Below are 16,142 nucleotides of genomic sequence, written 5' to 3'. Positions count from 1 at the left end.
GCTGCTAAATGACCAGAAATTACTTCGGGAGAAGATCACGGATTTGGAAGGACGCTCACGCCGGAATAATTTGCGGGTATATGGCATCCCTGAAAATGCAGAAGGTACCTCAATGCAGAGGTTCGTGAAAAACATGCGGGGACAGTTTGGATTTAGGCAGAGAGAAGAATCCCACAGAGCGCTGGGTGCGCAGCCTCCAGCGGGTGCTCCACCTTCGTCCACGGTGCTACGCTTCCTGAAATTTAACGTTAAAGAACAAATCCTCCGCGCGGCGTGGAAGAAAACTATACAAGAAAAATGTATATTCTTCGACCACAACTCTGCTGAAAACATACAACTGAAAAGGAGAAAGTTTGCTCTGGTTAAGAAAGTGCTCAAAGAGAACGCTATCCCGTTCCAAACCCCGATGACCAAAATGCTCGTGCGCTTTGGACTCCGGCATGGTCATCTACAGCAGCGTGGAGGAGGCTGCGCTGTACTTGAGAAGACGTGGATTCACGTTGGGACCGGTGCCTGCAAACAGATCCAAAGGTATCACAGTGGAGACGATCAACAATCTTCTGCCAACGGATATAGTGGGAGAGCGCCTGGCCTGTGAGGCCAAACAATGCAAAAGTGCCACTTCCTCATACACACAAAGCCAGCATGCTAGTAACCTTCCCATTCATACTTAGTGACAGTCACGCCCACATCGACACTCTTTCTTTCTTTCTTTCTTTCTTTCTTTCTTTCTTTCTTTCTTTCTTTCTTTCTTTCTTTCTTTCTTTCTTTCTTTCTTTCTTTCTTTCTTTCTTTCTTTCTTTTTGTTTTTAATGGCGGTTGGCAAGCAACTTAATGGTGTGCATTACCGCCACCTACTGGTATGGAGTGTGGATCAGGACGCAACTTAAAAAAAACAACAACAACAACAAAAAAAACAAAACACTAAATCCTTTCTATCAGTTTAGTTTTCTTAAGAAATTTTATGAAATAACATAAATATTCAGAGGAAGAGGAATATCCCAAAATATCTGGAATTTTTAACTGTAACTTATTCTTTAGAAGCCTATATTCTAATTTCCTTCTCTCCTCGGAGTACTTTGGACATAACAATAAAACATGTTCTACTGTCTCTTCTTGAAGACAAAGATCACAATTACCTGATGGATGTTTCCCCATTTTAAATAATGTACTGTTTAAACCTGTATGACCAAAACGTAATCTGCATATAATGTTTTCTTCTTTTCTACTTCTTTCTGTTGCCCTCATTGCACCAACTGTCCTTTGAATACAATAAAGCCATCTACCAGTTCTTTCTTCTTCCCACTGCTTCTGCCATCTTTCCTTAACCTTTTGTCTTATAATAGATTTTACTTCCTCTTTACTAAAAGGAATCAGTATCTCAATTGAGCTGTTTTTTGAAGCTTGTTTTGCATAATTGTCTGCCAACTCATTTCCTTTTATTCCTATATGCGATGGAACCCATGTAAAAATGACAATTAATCCCATGGCCTGAATTCTATAAAGTATTAACTGAATCTCAAATAAAAGGTCTGGCCTACTATTAGACTGATTATGTTTAATTGAATATAATGATGAACTTGAATCAGAACAAATTAAACTTCTCAGAGGACGAACCTCTTCAATCCATCCTAATGCCAGAATTATTCCCATCATCTGTAAACACTGAAACGCCATCAGAAATCCTCATATTTTTTAATATTAAATCCTGGAACGATAAACGACACCCCATTGTTGCTACTTAAACTTTTAGATGCATCTGTATACACTTGAACATAATCAAAGTATTTATTTTCTATATATGCTTGTACTGAGTATGATTCTAAAATATTTCCTTTTTTCCTCTTCTCCAACAAAGATAAATCCACAATGATTTCATGAAGCAGAGATGGATGGACCGGTGATAATGGAACTGTTTCACTCATTTTTATAGATGATAAATCAAAATCTTTTACGTCACTCTCTATCTCCCAACCAAAGGATCTTAAATTCTTTTTCCCAGCTAGGTTTTAAAATTTCTTGACATGGATGGTTTTCATACTGACCCTTTAAATAACTCCAGTAAGATAATCTTAACTGTAATCTTCTGAGGTAAAGTGGTATTTCCCCCATTTCAACTAACAAAGCAGAGATCGGAATTGTTCTGATGGCTCCTGTACACAACCTCAAGGCTTGATACTGAATAATGTCTAATTTTTTAAGTAGTGTTTCTGAGGCTGATCCAAAGGCCAGGCTACCATAATCTAATACAGATCTTATTAAACCCGTATAGATTATTTTCAATGCTTTTCTCTCAGCGCCCCACTCTCTTCCCACCAAACACCTCATAATATTTAAAACTCTCTTACATTTATCCACTACTTTTTGAATATGTCTACTCCAAGTGAGTTTTTCATCCATCCACAAACCCAAAAATTTAAACTCATTTACTCTTTCTAAATCATGTTTATACAAATACAATTTTAAATCATTAGATACTTTCTTTCTAGTGAAAAATAAGGTCTTTGTTTTATCTATTGAAATTTTAAAACCCCAATTATATGACCACTCTTCTATACTCTTCTCTCTTCACTCTTCTATTGCTTCTTGTAATTTCTTAACTATAAATTTCAAATTCTTACCTCTCTTCCAAATTGCTCCATCATCAGCAAATAATGAACAACCCATACCACTCTCCAAATTGTCAAACATATCATTAATCATAATAGAGAAAAACAAAGGACTCACAATACTTCCTTGAGGAGTTCCATTTTCAACAAAATATTTTTCTGACAACTGTTGACCTATTCTTACTTGTATAGATCTATTATGTAAAAAATCTTTTATCCAATTAAACATTGACCCTCTAACCCCCATTTTCCTTAATTTAATTAAAAATCCTTCTTTCCACATCATATCATAGGCTTTCTCTATGTCAAAGAAAACCGCCACCACACTCTCCTTATTAACTTGCCCTTTTCTGATTTCATGTTCTAAACACAAAATAGGGTCCATAGTGCTTCTACCTTTCCTAAATCCACTTTGAAATTTTGACAGATACCCCTTCTTCTCCACAAAATAACTCAATCTTTCATTTATCATTCTTTCCATTATTTTGCATATATGTGAAGTTAACGCAATAGGTCTATATAACTTGTAGGATTTGACTTCTCTTTCCCTGGTTTTAAGATTGGAACTATAATTGCTTCCTTCCATGCCACAGGTAAATAACCCCCTTCCCATATCTTATTAAAGAAATCTAATAATATCTTTTTAGATGAAATACTAAGTTTTTTAATCATAATATAAGAAATATTGTCTTTTCCTGGAGAAGAATTTTTTGTTTTCCTTAAAGCGTTGTTTAATTCAAATAATGAAAAGGAATTATTCAATAGATCATTATATTCTGTATCTACTTCTAACAGGTTAATATTTTCCTTAATAATAGAAACTCTTTTCCTTATTTCTTCTGTATTTAAATTATTGCTACTATGAATTTCAACAAATTTCCTAGCCATCATATTTGCCTTCTCCTCCTCATTTAGACCCATTTCATCTCCATTCTTAAGAACTGGATATCCATATTCACTTCTAATTCCATTCATTCGTTTAATCATTCCCCAAATTTTTGAAATCTTTGTTTCCCTTCCTACTGTATTACAGAAATTTCCCCAATAAACCTTTTTAGCGCTTTTTACCGTTCTTTTAACCAGAGCTTGTGACTTTTTATATCCCAGCAAATTCTCAAAATTCTGATTTCTCTTTAACAACCTAAAGGCTTTATTTCTGGATTTAATTGCCAAATCACATTCCTTTGTCCACCATGGTACTATTTTTTTCTTATACTTTCCTTTTTTCCTTTGAATTGTTCCATGTGCTGCTCCTGAAATAGCTTCACAAATAGAAGAGTTTACACTATCTATATCCAAATCAAAATTAACCTTTAGCAGTTTTTCATCACTTATTATTTTATATTTTTCCCAATCAACATTTCTAAATATCCATCTTTCTATATTTCTATTATCATCTTTCCCTATTTCTAAACCGATTTCAATCACAATAGGATAATGATCACTTCCTAATGTAGATTCCTTTAAAACTTTCCAATTACTAATCCCGGCAAAATTCACTGATACTAGAGTTAGATCTAGTGCTGACTCATTTCCATTTCTAATATCAATTCTTGTCCCTTCTCCATCATTAATACAAACCATTTGCTTCTTATCCATTAATTGTTCTACCACTTCTCCATTTGCATCATTTTTATGACCCCACACAGTGCTATAGGCATTAAAATCTCCACAACAAATTAGATTTCTACCTAGACTTTTAAACATATCCTCCATTTGATCTAAATTCAGTTTTTTACATGGATTATAAAAATTTAATATCTTAATATTTTCCTTATTAATCCAGATTTCCACAGATATCCATTCTAAAGATGATCCTTTATCTACAAACCTATACTGAATCCCTTGCTTAACAAATATTACACAACCTCCTCCACTTTCTTGCTCCCTATCCCTTCTAATGCTATCATATCCTGCTATCACAAAGTCTAGCTCTGGTTTAAGCCATGTTTCCTGAACACAAATAATATCTGGTTTAATTTCCAAACAGTTTATATAACCTTTAAATTCTTGACCATTTGCTATTAGACTTCTTGCATTCCATTGTAAGATAATCATTACATTCTTCCTAAACCTTGTTTTCCATCTATTTCAAGCCTTTTATTTATTAGTTCCCAAGATAAATCCTTCATATCTAAAAATTTTTCTGCACCTTTCACTATAATTTTAATTTTTTCTGTTTTCTGTTTTACTTGATCAGTACAGTTGATTACATATGCCATGAATAATATTAATTTATCCATTGTGATTTCCATTCCAGATTGTGAAATCTTACTGGGCTCAGCCCTCATGCTAGACATTACTTGTTGATTTTCCTGAACCGCTCTTTTCTCTTGAATACTTTTTGTTGCCTCTGCATAAGTGATGTTTTTAATTGTTCTCAGCTGTTGAATTTCTGCTGCCTTTTTCCTTGCCTCGCAACCTCCATACGCTACATTATGCTGACCACCACAGTTACAGCATTTCACTTGTACATCCACTCCACATTCATCATATCGATGATCTCCTCCACATTTGGCACATCTTTGCTTCCCTTTACACACTGCTGCAATATGACCATACCTTTGGCATTTAAAACAGCGCAAAGGGGGAGGGACATATGGTCTCACATAAAAACTCATGAATCCAATTTTAACCTTATCAGGAAGGACTTCTCCTTGAAACTCCAAAAGAATCGATAGGCTCTCCATTTTCTCTCCATTCACATGCTTCAACAATCTTTTCAATCTCCGAACTTCTCCCCCCTGTATATTCTTTTTGAGTCTTTCTAAATCCTCCTCCAGCGGAATACCAGTGATAACACCACGTGATACTCTATTTTCTCCAACAATTACTTTCTCACCAACTACTTTTTTGCAAATGTTGTCAATCTTCAAGCATTTATTCTTTTGGTCTTCAGATTTGCATTTTATCAACATGTTTCCATCTCGTAATGTTTTAACAAACTCTACCTCTCCTATTTTCTTTTTTATTTCTCTTGAAACTTGTATCGGACTTAAGTTAATATTCATATCCTCCTTCCTAAATTTAAGAATTACCTTAAATTCTCCGTTTGTTACTTTCTTCCTAACCACTCTATTTTCCTCATCTGAGCTGCACTCTTCCAAAGTTCGCTTACTATTCTGGCTACCAATTACTCTATCCTCTTTCAAAACTTTCTCTTTACCTCTTCCTCTTCCTACCGGAGTCCAATCGTCAAAATCCATATCATCATCCTCACCACCTCCATCTGCCTTAGTTGTCATCCTAATCCAGTCACAAACCAGTTTATGCCCGGAATCCGCCTTCTTCCTTTTCCACATTGACACTCCCACCACCCATGTGTACTTATTTCATTCATATGGCTCTTACAGAGCCTCAGTGAAAACGTGTTTATAAGTGAGAATTACTTATAAGCACATTACTTCATTCTCACTTATAGTGTTTGTGTTTTTCTTTATTATTACCTATTGTTCCGTACGTTTTACTGCGTTCAACTACTTCACCTAATTGTGCTAATTCATATATCAAAACATTCTGCTTTTTCTGGAGATTTCTGCTATGACTTTTGCTAAAATTCATTACTGTACTTTTTGAAATATTTGTGCTTTTGTGCAAATGTGAAATACATTGAGATTCTACAAAATTCCATTAAATTCTGCTAAAATCTCCTGCTTTTTTACAGCTTACTACTTCTGCCTACTTCAACCTACAAACTCCATTCAACTTTTAAACAAGTCACAAGATTTTAAAATATATTCAAATGTCTCGGCTTGTTCTTCCAAGACTATTGTACATATTTGCAGCACTTCCAGTAGAGGTTCCAACAAAACAATTTAGGGAGTGGGATAAGCATTTTTCAAGGTTTATATGGAGCAATAAAAGGCCAAGAGTAAGATACTTGACCCTGCAGCTGAATGGGGATCGGGAGGTAGAATGGGTCTGCCTTGCCTGGTGGCAGACAAGTAATAACTTGTCTGCCCAGATTAGACCTCTGGTGCTGGTGTAACCCAATTTATGAGGCTAAATGGAAGGATATTGAGCTTTCTTTGTTGGACTTCTCTATACAGTCTGTTCTGGGATGCCTGGATGGGCTGCCCCAGATATACCAATTATAAAATTTGTGTTTGAGTTTATCTTTGAAAAAGTGGGCGGAGGTGGTAAAAACGTTCAGTCTCTACAAACAGATAAGAGTATTGAGTTGGCCTGATTACCACCCACGTTTCCTTCCAGCATTGATACGCCTGGGGAGTTAGTAAAATTTGAGGATTTGTGCCGGACTTATGACATGGGCAGAGAAGATTTCTTCTGTTATTTGCAGGTCCGAAGTTTCTTCAGGAAGAAAATCAAAAGACATCATTGGAAAACATTACACAAATTTAGCATTTATGAATAAGATCTCAACTGATTATATCAGACAACGATAGGAAAAGGAAGCAAATGCAATAATTTTACCTGAGGTTTGGCTGGAGATCTGGAGGAATTCTCTGTCCACTACAAATTCTTTACCATGGCGAGATTTCTGCTGGAAGAATCTAATCAAATTTTTTATTACGCCAAAGCAGAGATCGAAGCTGGGTGGTTCACAGTTCTCTTGCTGGAGGGAATGTGGTGTGGTCTCTGCAGGCTGCTTTCATATCTTTTGAGACTGTCCGCAGTTGAAGACCTTCTGGAAGGATGTTAATCGAGTAATCTATAAAATTCTGGGTATAACTTTAGTCTTTTCATTTCCTGCTATGTACCTTGGAATGCTTTCTGAGGGTCTCAGTAATGGAGATACTTACCTGTTGGAGATATTTATGATTGCAAGCAAGAAGGCTATTACTAATTGTTGGCTCCAACCTAGACCCCCTACTCTGAAGATTTTTGTGAATATAATAAATCTGATCCACACTATGGAAATATTGACTTTTACAATACGTCTCCAGAAGGAGAAAGGAGAGAGACTTTGGAGAAAATGGGATCATTTTATAGCCAAGGGTGTGTAACAGTTAATTTTTAATTCCACATCACCCAGACAGACACCTGTGAGTTTTCCTCTTTATTTATTTTTTGTGACTCCATACAGTGAAATGTCTGTAAAATTGTAATGGTCATTAGTGGGACTGCCTGCTACCTGCCCTAGCCCTCATGTTTGATTGTATGTACTTCTATGTTTAAAAACAAATCAAAATAAAGTATATAAAAAATAAAAAAATAGAAGGAGACCTGCTGACTGAAAAAGTATTAATCTATACATTTTCCATGCCGACACTATTTCTAGGTTTCGGGGTTCCTGCTGCCATCTTCCAGAAGTGGGTGACTGGCAGGATATACACTAGAAGAGGCAGGCCTCAACTTTTCCAGCCATTCACACACTATTAACACATACAAGGGTAAACTGGAATAGCCAATCAACCCTGTTAGGTGTTTTTACGTAAACATGTTAACAAAATGTACTTTTTACTAATTCTATTTTACAACAGCTTTGCACAGTATCAATTTGAATAACCAGGCAGAGGTTAGTTGCAGTAGTATTTTTATTTTTCACTGGTGGTAAAATGGTGAAATACAGACAAATTCTTTTGGACAACAGGACCAGAATGTATTTTCTTGCTAAAGAGTTTGGTATTACATGATGAGGCATGTAATCACTGAGCCAATATCACATCATACATACCATGAGTGGGAATAATGGATGTTGAGCATGTTGTACCAGTATGTCATGTATATCTACACAAGACTACTGGCTGTGTTAGCCAAGGGTGTAGGAATAGTGAAGTGTGCCGCCTTTTTTAAGAAAGCAGTCATGTTGATGGGTTCCAGGCTGGAGCTGACGCTGGCAGACCCCCAACTGGTCATCAAAGAGCAGGTCATTGTCATACACTTCAAGCTTCATCTCATCATTTTCCAGAGCATGGAAGTAGTTGAACTCCTCTTCCCACCAGGGGTTGGCTGTGTCTTTACGTACAGCAGTCTTACCCAGGCTGGTTTCTCCACAGAACACTTTGACATAACCGTCTGCTGTTCCTAACAGATCAGAGGGAAGCTTGCTGGCCCGAAGATCGAAAAGCCTTAGCTGGGCCTGAGCCAAGCTGAGAGCACACAGGACCAGCAGCACAACATGAAGTTTGGAGACCATGACTCAAAGGAGGCTGAGGGGGAGAAGCAAATTTTGACTTAAGCCCATGTTCAATTTAAATTAAAAGTATACACGAGATTAATGAAAGGTACAATCTGGAAGAGTAATTAAGACCCAAAATTTTGAGGATAAGATTGAGAAAACAATTCTGTCATCAGATGTCTATTGTTTTGGTTCAAACTTAGAATTACAAAGATCAACTAAACATAATACTTGTACTTTTCAGAGTACATAAGCATGCTCTTTTTATGCTGTCATTGCTTTTGTATCTAAATGACTTGTAAACTAAATAAGTATAAGTGATATTCAAGGCTTATTTTCATGATCATATTCATCATGATCTCACTCCTCTGGACTCGTGTGCACATTCTCTGTTCATTTGATTTAGTTCAGGATCCAAAGTAAAATTATTTTGAGAGCTAACAAAAACTACATTAATAGGGATGTCTTACCTTCAGGTGGAACACCTTGTTTCTCATTTCTACATGAAGCTCTTATATTTAAAGACCAGTGGAGCTTCAATGTGGTTGATAAAATCCCTCCCTTTACACAGACGGCTATTTTCCCAGAATTATGCAACATGACAAAAATAACTGAGACTGGTGGGATTTTCAGATGATTTAGCAGATGGATTAGCTTTCTACAACTCTAAAGGACATTTTGTGGGATATATTGTAGATTTGCAACAGGTGTTAACAGGTACAAGTAAAGTGCAAGCTTACAAGTAAAGCCACAATGCTTTTTGTTGTGAAGTGAATAAAATCCTGCTACTCCCTCTGGTTGACATGGTCTGCCACACAGTACAATTTACTATCAGCAGCATCTAACCAACTTTTGAATATGCAATGAAAGGACATAACTGTTGAAAAAAACACCAGGTGATGGGATGCATTAAGGTAATTACATATGCAACTACATATGTAATTACATTGCACATATGAAATGTTCAATGTAATGAACAATGTACATTCCATAGTCAAAACTCATCACCCTTCTGTCCTCAAACAAAAGAGGGAAACCCCTTTTTTAATTAACAGGGCTGATATGATGTCAGCCTTACATTTGCAGCTATAACATCTTCAACTCTTGAGGGAAATTTCTCCACAATGTTTGGGAGAGTGATAATGAGAATTCCTGATCATTCTTTGACAGATGCATTGATGACGTCAGACCCTGGTATTGGAAGGTGTTGGCGGGTTGCAGTAACAAAAATATTTTGTAAATATTTGTTAAAACTATCACTATGTCAACATAGTTTAATATAAGACAGATAATCTGTGAAAGGATGGTGCTACTATTGCTGCTTCCAGACAGAAACAATCAAGGAGACCCAGGAGGAAGGTCTTGGAGCTGTCAAGACCTTCCTCCTGTGCATACATGGGATCATGTATGCACTGCATAACATGCTAAGGGCGGAGACACAACTTAATGCTCCAGGAAAACTGTTTATCTGCCCTCATCAGTGGCTATGTTAACTAGCCTGAAGCATTCATAACACATTGTGTCGTGGTGAACCAGTTGTAGTGTAGCAGAGAGCAAAGGGGAGGTTATGAGCAGTGCTTACATGAGAGTGATTGACAGCGCTAAGCGAAAAATACATTATCCCCTTCAAGCCATAGTCACAAAAGTTAAAAATATAAGCTAACCCTAACTTTATGAGTTTATATGTAATGTTAACTTTCAAAAGTTAAAGCAGCCACAAATGTAGATTTTTTTTAAACTTTTTTTTTATATGTACCCTTTGTAAAGTACAGGCAGAAGACTGAGGAAGGTTGGTCAGTTGTGCAGCAGTCTAGCACAATAAAGGAGAACTTTTTATGTGACATGTGCCATATATGTAGGGACAGAGTGGTTGTTTTTGGTGTGTGCATGCTGCTATAAAGCCACCACATAACAAAAGGTTATGTGGTGGCTCAAAACACTGTCCTGAGCCGTATGCAACGAAATTTCGTTCTGTATACACCCTGTGCATGCAAAATGACAATAAAGTCAGTCTAAGTCTAAGTGTATTACACTAGCGGGGTGTACACAGCTGCAAAGAATAAAGTGACTTTTTATTCTTCTTCTCTTAATGTCTTCATTTGGGTCGGGTTGTGATTGGTTGGAAAGATGTCAGAGGGAAATGACGTGTCAGGAAATGATCTTGCGGAAATGGATGAGGGTTGTCATGGCGGGGAAAATGAAGGGATATGGTATATTCAAAAAGCTAAACACAAACGCAAAAAATCAAAACAACAAACAGAATCGTCTGTTTCTGAGACTGAAGGAGAAACAGTTGTGATGACAGTTTAAAATAGTCCTGAAACGGTCAAAGAGGGTATGTCCTTTGGTAAGTGGAATCTGATTAAACTTACTAAAGAAATTAACTCACTGATTGGAAGAATGAAATATGTTAAAGTGTTGAGAGATGGATCTTTATTGATCATTTGTACTGATGTTAAACAAAAAGAAAGGGCACTGAATATAAAAAAAGATCCTAGGTGAAAATGTGAGGGGGAGAATGCTAGATGACAGGAAATATGTGTGCGGCGTTATTTCAGGTATTTCTCCTGTTTCCAGTTGATGACATTAAATCTAATATGTCAGGAGGGAAAGTAGTTGAAGTCAAATGGTTGAATAGAAACAAAAATGGAGAAAGGAGTGATAGTTTTTGCAAATGGATTGGTCATTGAAGAGTTTCTTGAATTACATTCACTGGTTTGTGTTAATGATGGATGTCCTACTGTGTACCTGTATGATTGTGTGATCATTTTCCTATTATAACATCAGTTGGTTCTGAAGTAGTTAAAGAAGAGGAAGTACTGATTCCAAGATGGACACTAAGTAGCGCTAACTGGGAATTATTTCAATATTTACTTAATAACCAGTGTGATAAACTAGATAAAAACTTGTTTTCTGATGTGGAGTTATGTAACTCAAAGATTGTGTTTGTTATTGTTAATGCAGTTGAAACTGCAATTTCTAGAACAGGGGGAAGAGGAAATAAAAAATCTATTCCATGGTGGAATGAGCAATGTAGTACTGCTATAAGGGGAAAAAATAAAGCTTGTAAATTGGTAAGGAGATACCATACTTTTGAGACATCAATTCAAAATGAGAAAGCACAAGCTATAGTTAGGAAGACTATTAGAGCAGCTAAGAGGGCATGTTGGAATCAGCATTGTAATTCTATTGGAAGAGAAACCAAGTTATCTGAGGTATGGGGAGTTATTAAGAAAATGAATGGTGTTAAGAAGAACTTTTCCTTACCTGTTCTTAAATTTAAAATAACTGTTAGTAATAAAGAAAAGGCAGAGTTATTAGCAGAAATGTTAATTAAAGTACATAACTCAGAAGATTTAACTGAAGATATAAAGAGTTATAAAGAGAAGATTTTAGCTGAAAATCCAGGAGTCACTAATAAGAGAATAGTTTCAAATCAAGATCTAGATATTCCTTTCACTCTGTATGAGCTGAAAAAAGCTATTTTTAATGCTAAACAGTCAACACCAGGAAAAGATGGAGTTTGTTATATAATGCTTAAACATTTAAATGATATATCTCTTACTGTTATTTTAAACTTTTGAATCTGATTTGGAAGACAGGGATAATTCCTGCGGCATGGAAAGAGTCAGTTATAATTAATGTGTTGAAGCCAGGTAAAAATGCAACTGACCCTTCAAATTATGGATTAATAGCTCTTACATCTCAATTAGGGAAAATAATGTAGAGAATTGTAACAGATAGACTATCATATTTTCTTTAAAGTAAAAATTTATTCTGTCCTTTTCAAAGTGGTTTTCGTAAAGGGAGAATTACGATGGATGCCAGGGCCGTGCAGAGACCTATGGAGGGGCGGGGACTCAAATTTAAAAAAGGGGCACATTGAACAAAAACTCTGTACAACATAGCAACAACCCATATTAATCAAGAATCTAATTGGATCCTACTATATCATTGCCATCATGCGGGGAAATGCAAAGCAAATATAGTCGATATTTTCCCCAACAGGTATAAAGTTTCTGTTTCTGCTGCTGACAGTCCTGGAGGGCTGAGCTGATCTGAGACTGTAGCTGTTAAACAAATCAGAGGAGAGAAGGTCAAAGGTTATGAAGTTATGAAATAAGCAAAATTGCTGCCATTTTACTAAATAAGCCTTAATAATATCTATTTAGCCTCTAGAACAACCTGGCTGCAGACTGATTTATAGATCAAAAAACTCAAAGGGGTTAACTCTATATAATAGTTTGATATTAGCACCTCTGAGACCTAGAATTATAAGACTGAGATATCAAGGCAAAGAAAACTCAGTAGCTGCATTTATAGCTAGCATTTATAAAAGGATTTTTTATTATTATTATAAAAAATTAAGAAATAAAAACAAAATTATGAGTAAATTGTAAACTGAAATCTACAAAAGGAATTTATATATATATATATATATATAAATTGTGTGATAGTAAAAATAGAGAAAAAAAGTGTAAGAAATCTGAGCTGCCAAGTAAAAAATAAAGGAATCAATTTGCAATGAGAGAGTCAATATTGTATAAGTAAAAGAAAATAAAAAAGTTTTCAAGTGAGAATCAAAGGTATCCATTAAAACTAAATGATTGGTGGGAAAAGATATAAATATTGACTCAATTCTAATCAAAGTATGATGGGTTCCTTATCATTTAGGCCTTTGGGTTTAACTGTGTTGAGTGTTTTAATCCATTGTTGTTCCTGGATCCATCTTTCTCTTTTTGACCAATTGAGATTGTGCATAAGTGGTCTGACTCTAAAAGAGTCCAGTCCATGTGATTGGAAATGTTGGACCAAGGTGGTTTCCGCCTTTCTGTTGTTTCTGATGTTCGATCTGTGCACTGTGAGGCGTGTGTTGAGTGAGTCCCCTGTTTCCCCAATGTACTGTTTCTTGCATTTTTTGCACCAGATGACATAAACTAGGTTTTCGTGTTATTTATCATTTGTAAAAATGCTGAGCAAAAAATAAGGCTCTAAAATTACAAATGGTGTGTAAAAAAGAAGTGATGGAAAGAAAGGTAGTTGGAGAAGAAAGAGGAGTAAAAGGCATAATATCAGGGATTCCTGTAGGAGAAAACTTGGAGGAGCTAAAGAGAATAATAAAAGGAGAAGAGATTACAGGCATCAAACGATTACAGGCTTTTAGGAGTGGGGAGAAAATGGACAGTACATCTACTACTGGATTTCATAGACAGAGTTCTGCCTGATAAGGTGATGATTGGTTACATCAGCTTTAATGTAAGAGTTTATATTCCACCACCTCTCAGATGTTATAAGTGTCTAAGGTATGGACATACTGCGAACGTTTGTAAAGGGAAACAGAGATGTGGTAGGTGTGGAGGTGAACATCCTTATGGTGAGTGTGGAAATAATCTTGTTAAATGTAACTGTGGAGGAAATCATACTGCAGCATATGCAGGGTGCATGGTAAGAAAAGAGGCAGCTGAAATTCAAAAAGTTAAAACTGATAATAGAATTACTTATGCTGAAGCAGTGAGAGAAGTGAAGAATAATGATAATGATCCAAAAGCAAATTATGAAAGAATTGCAGACAATAATCAATGTAATATTACATTGGAAAAATGGATTCCTTTTCTTGCATATATCATAAATTTCTTAGAACAAGCAAGAACTAAAACTGAAAAAATAAAAATCATAGTAAAGGCAGCTACAAAGTTTTTTAATGCCAAAGATTTATCTTGGGAAAAAATCCATGATGAGCTAAGAGATGAGGAAGGATCATCTGAAGCTGAAGCTTCTCAAATCATCACATAATTCTAATATTACAATGAAACGCTCGCAGTCTAATAGCAAATGGTCAGGATTTTAAAGGCTCATTAATAATCTAAATACAAAATAAGATGTAATATGCATTCAAGAAACATGGCTCAAACCGTCATTGCAGTTTAGTGTTCATGGTTACTCAATCTTGCGTAAAGATATGATAAATGGGAATGGAGGAGGCTGCCATATTTGTAAAGGGAAATATAAAATTTATTCAGCTCCAAATAAATATCAGATTTAGAAATTATTGCTGCAGAAATTTGGACAAATGATGGGAATGTTAAAATAATAAATTATTACAATCCTTGCAAACAATTAGAAAAGTTAAAACTTGAAACAATCCTAGAGCACTGGAGAGGGAAAATAGTTTGGTGTGGGAACTTCAATGCACTTTATGGAGAGATCAAGATGATTATAATGGAGGGATTTTAGAAGAGATAATGAAGAAAAAGAATTGGTAATATTAATTAACGGGATAGGCACTCGGGCAGACTTGGTAAGAGGTAAGGAATCGGCTATTGATCTGACCTTAGTTTCTCAATCTTTTGCTGATAGTTGCAGCTGGAGAGTATTTAAAGAAAGAAGAAGACCAGGTAGAAATTGAGGGGAGGTGGAAATTAGGGAAAGCAAACTGGGATAGTTTTAAAGTGACGAGAGAGGTTAATATGAAAAATGTAGATACAAGTAAACTGATAAATGAATTAAATTCAGAAATTAGTCATTGTTAATACAGCCAAAATATTTATTCCTAGAAGTAGTGTTATTAAAAAAAGAAAATAGTTCCTTGGTGGACACCAGAATGTTCAACAGCAATTAAACAGCAGAATAAGGTTTTTAAAACACTTAAGAAAATTATTTGTTTCCAAAATCTAATTAATTCTAAAAGGAAACAGGCAGAAATTAGGAAAACTATAAGAAATGCTAAAAGTGATTATTGGAGGAAATATTGTGAATCTTTGGGAAAAAATACTACTTTAGATAGGGTTTGGAATACTATTAAAAAAATGTCTGGAAGTTCAAAAGAATATTTCTTCCCAGTAATAAAAGATAATGGAAATATTATAATAGATAATAAAAATAGAGCTGAATAATTAGTTAACGTTTTTGCAAAGATACATAGTGTTGGGTCTATTTTAGGTCCTAACCTGCAAGGAATCAACCAAAAACACAAATTGCTTTTCTGCAGAAGAGGGAAGATTGAGCCAGACGTGGAGAACCGCCGTTAAACACTGTCTGGGATCAACTCCGCCGGCTCTCAGTCCCCGACTGCCTTTTATTATGTTACAAGGAAGGAGGTTGGGCTTTTTCACACAGTCACACAAAGAATTGATCAAAGACCTTTACTACAAGATGTTCTAGGACCTTCTGTGGACATGCCCTTACAAGGGCACAAGAATGACCGTTACAAATCAGTTTCATCAGGAAGCTGTTAACACAGGAATGTGTAAATGTTTCTAGCGTCCAGGCAAACATCCGAAAAACAGTTAATAATGTACCACAAGAGAAAGGAGCCAAGTAAACAACAAACAGAATAATAATATGAAAACATAGCCTTTCAAATAAACTCATAAGTAAATGAACTTAGATAATTTTTCTAACCCATAGTACAGAGAATCTAAATAATAAAGGAAAAAGAGGACATGAAATAA

At 35.6% G+C, this 16,142-nt stretch overlaps 1 protein-coding gene across 1 annotated transcript; it reads right to left on the bottom strand.

Annotated features, from left to right (window-relative positions):
- Nucleotides 1-8,089: 8,089 nt before the first annotated feature.
- Nucleotides 8,090-9,248, bottom strand: LOC102227057 (protein C2-DOMAIN ABA-RELATED 1-like). Its single transcript, XM_005814860.2, has 2 exons — nucleotides 9,162-9,248; nucleotides 8,090-8,722 (listed from the first exon to the last, which is right to left on the bottom strand). Exon 2 carries the CDS (start codon nucleotides 8,707-8,709, stop codon nucleotides 8,323-8,325), a length of 387 nt encoding a protein of 128 aa, XP_005814917.1. The 5' UTR covers nucleotides 8,710-8,722; nucleotides 9,162-9,248; the 3' UTR covers nucleotides 8,090-8,322.
- Between the last annotated feature and the right edge of the window lie 6,894 nt (nucleotides 9,249-16,142).

Source organism: Xiphophorus maculatus, chromosome 12 (genome assembly GCF_002775205.1).
Source record: "Xiphophorus maculatus strain JP 163 A chromosome 12, X_maculatus-5.0-male, whole genome shotgun sequence".
Classification (NCBI taxonomy): Eukaryota; Metazoa; Chordata; class Actinopteri; order Cyprinodontiformes; family Poeciliidae; genus Xiphophorus; species Xiphophorus maculatus.
The sequence above is the reverse complement of the archived record's forward strand: the minus strand, read 5'-3'. Positions and strand labels throughout refer to the sequence as shown.

Coding starts and splice junctions, on each gene's coding strand:
- LOC102227057 (XM_005814860.2), bottom strand. CDS start 8,709: ATGGTCTCCAAACTTCATGTTGTGCTGCTGGTCCTGTGTGCTCTCAGC.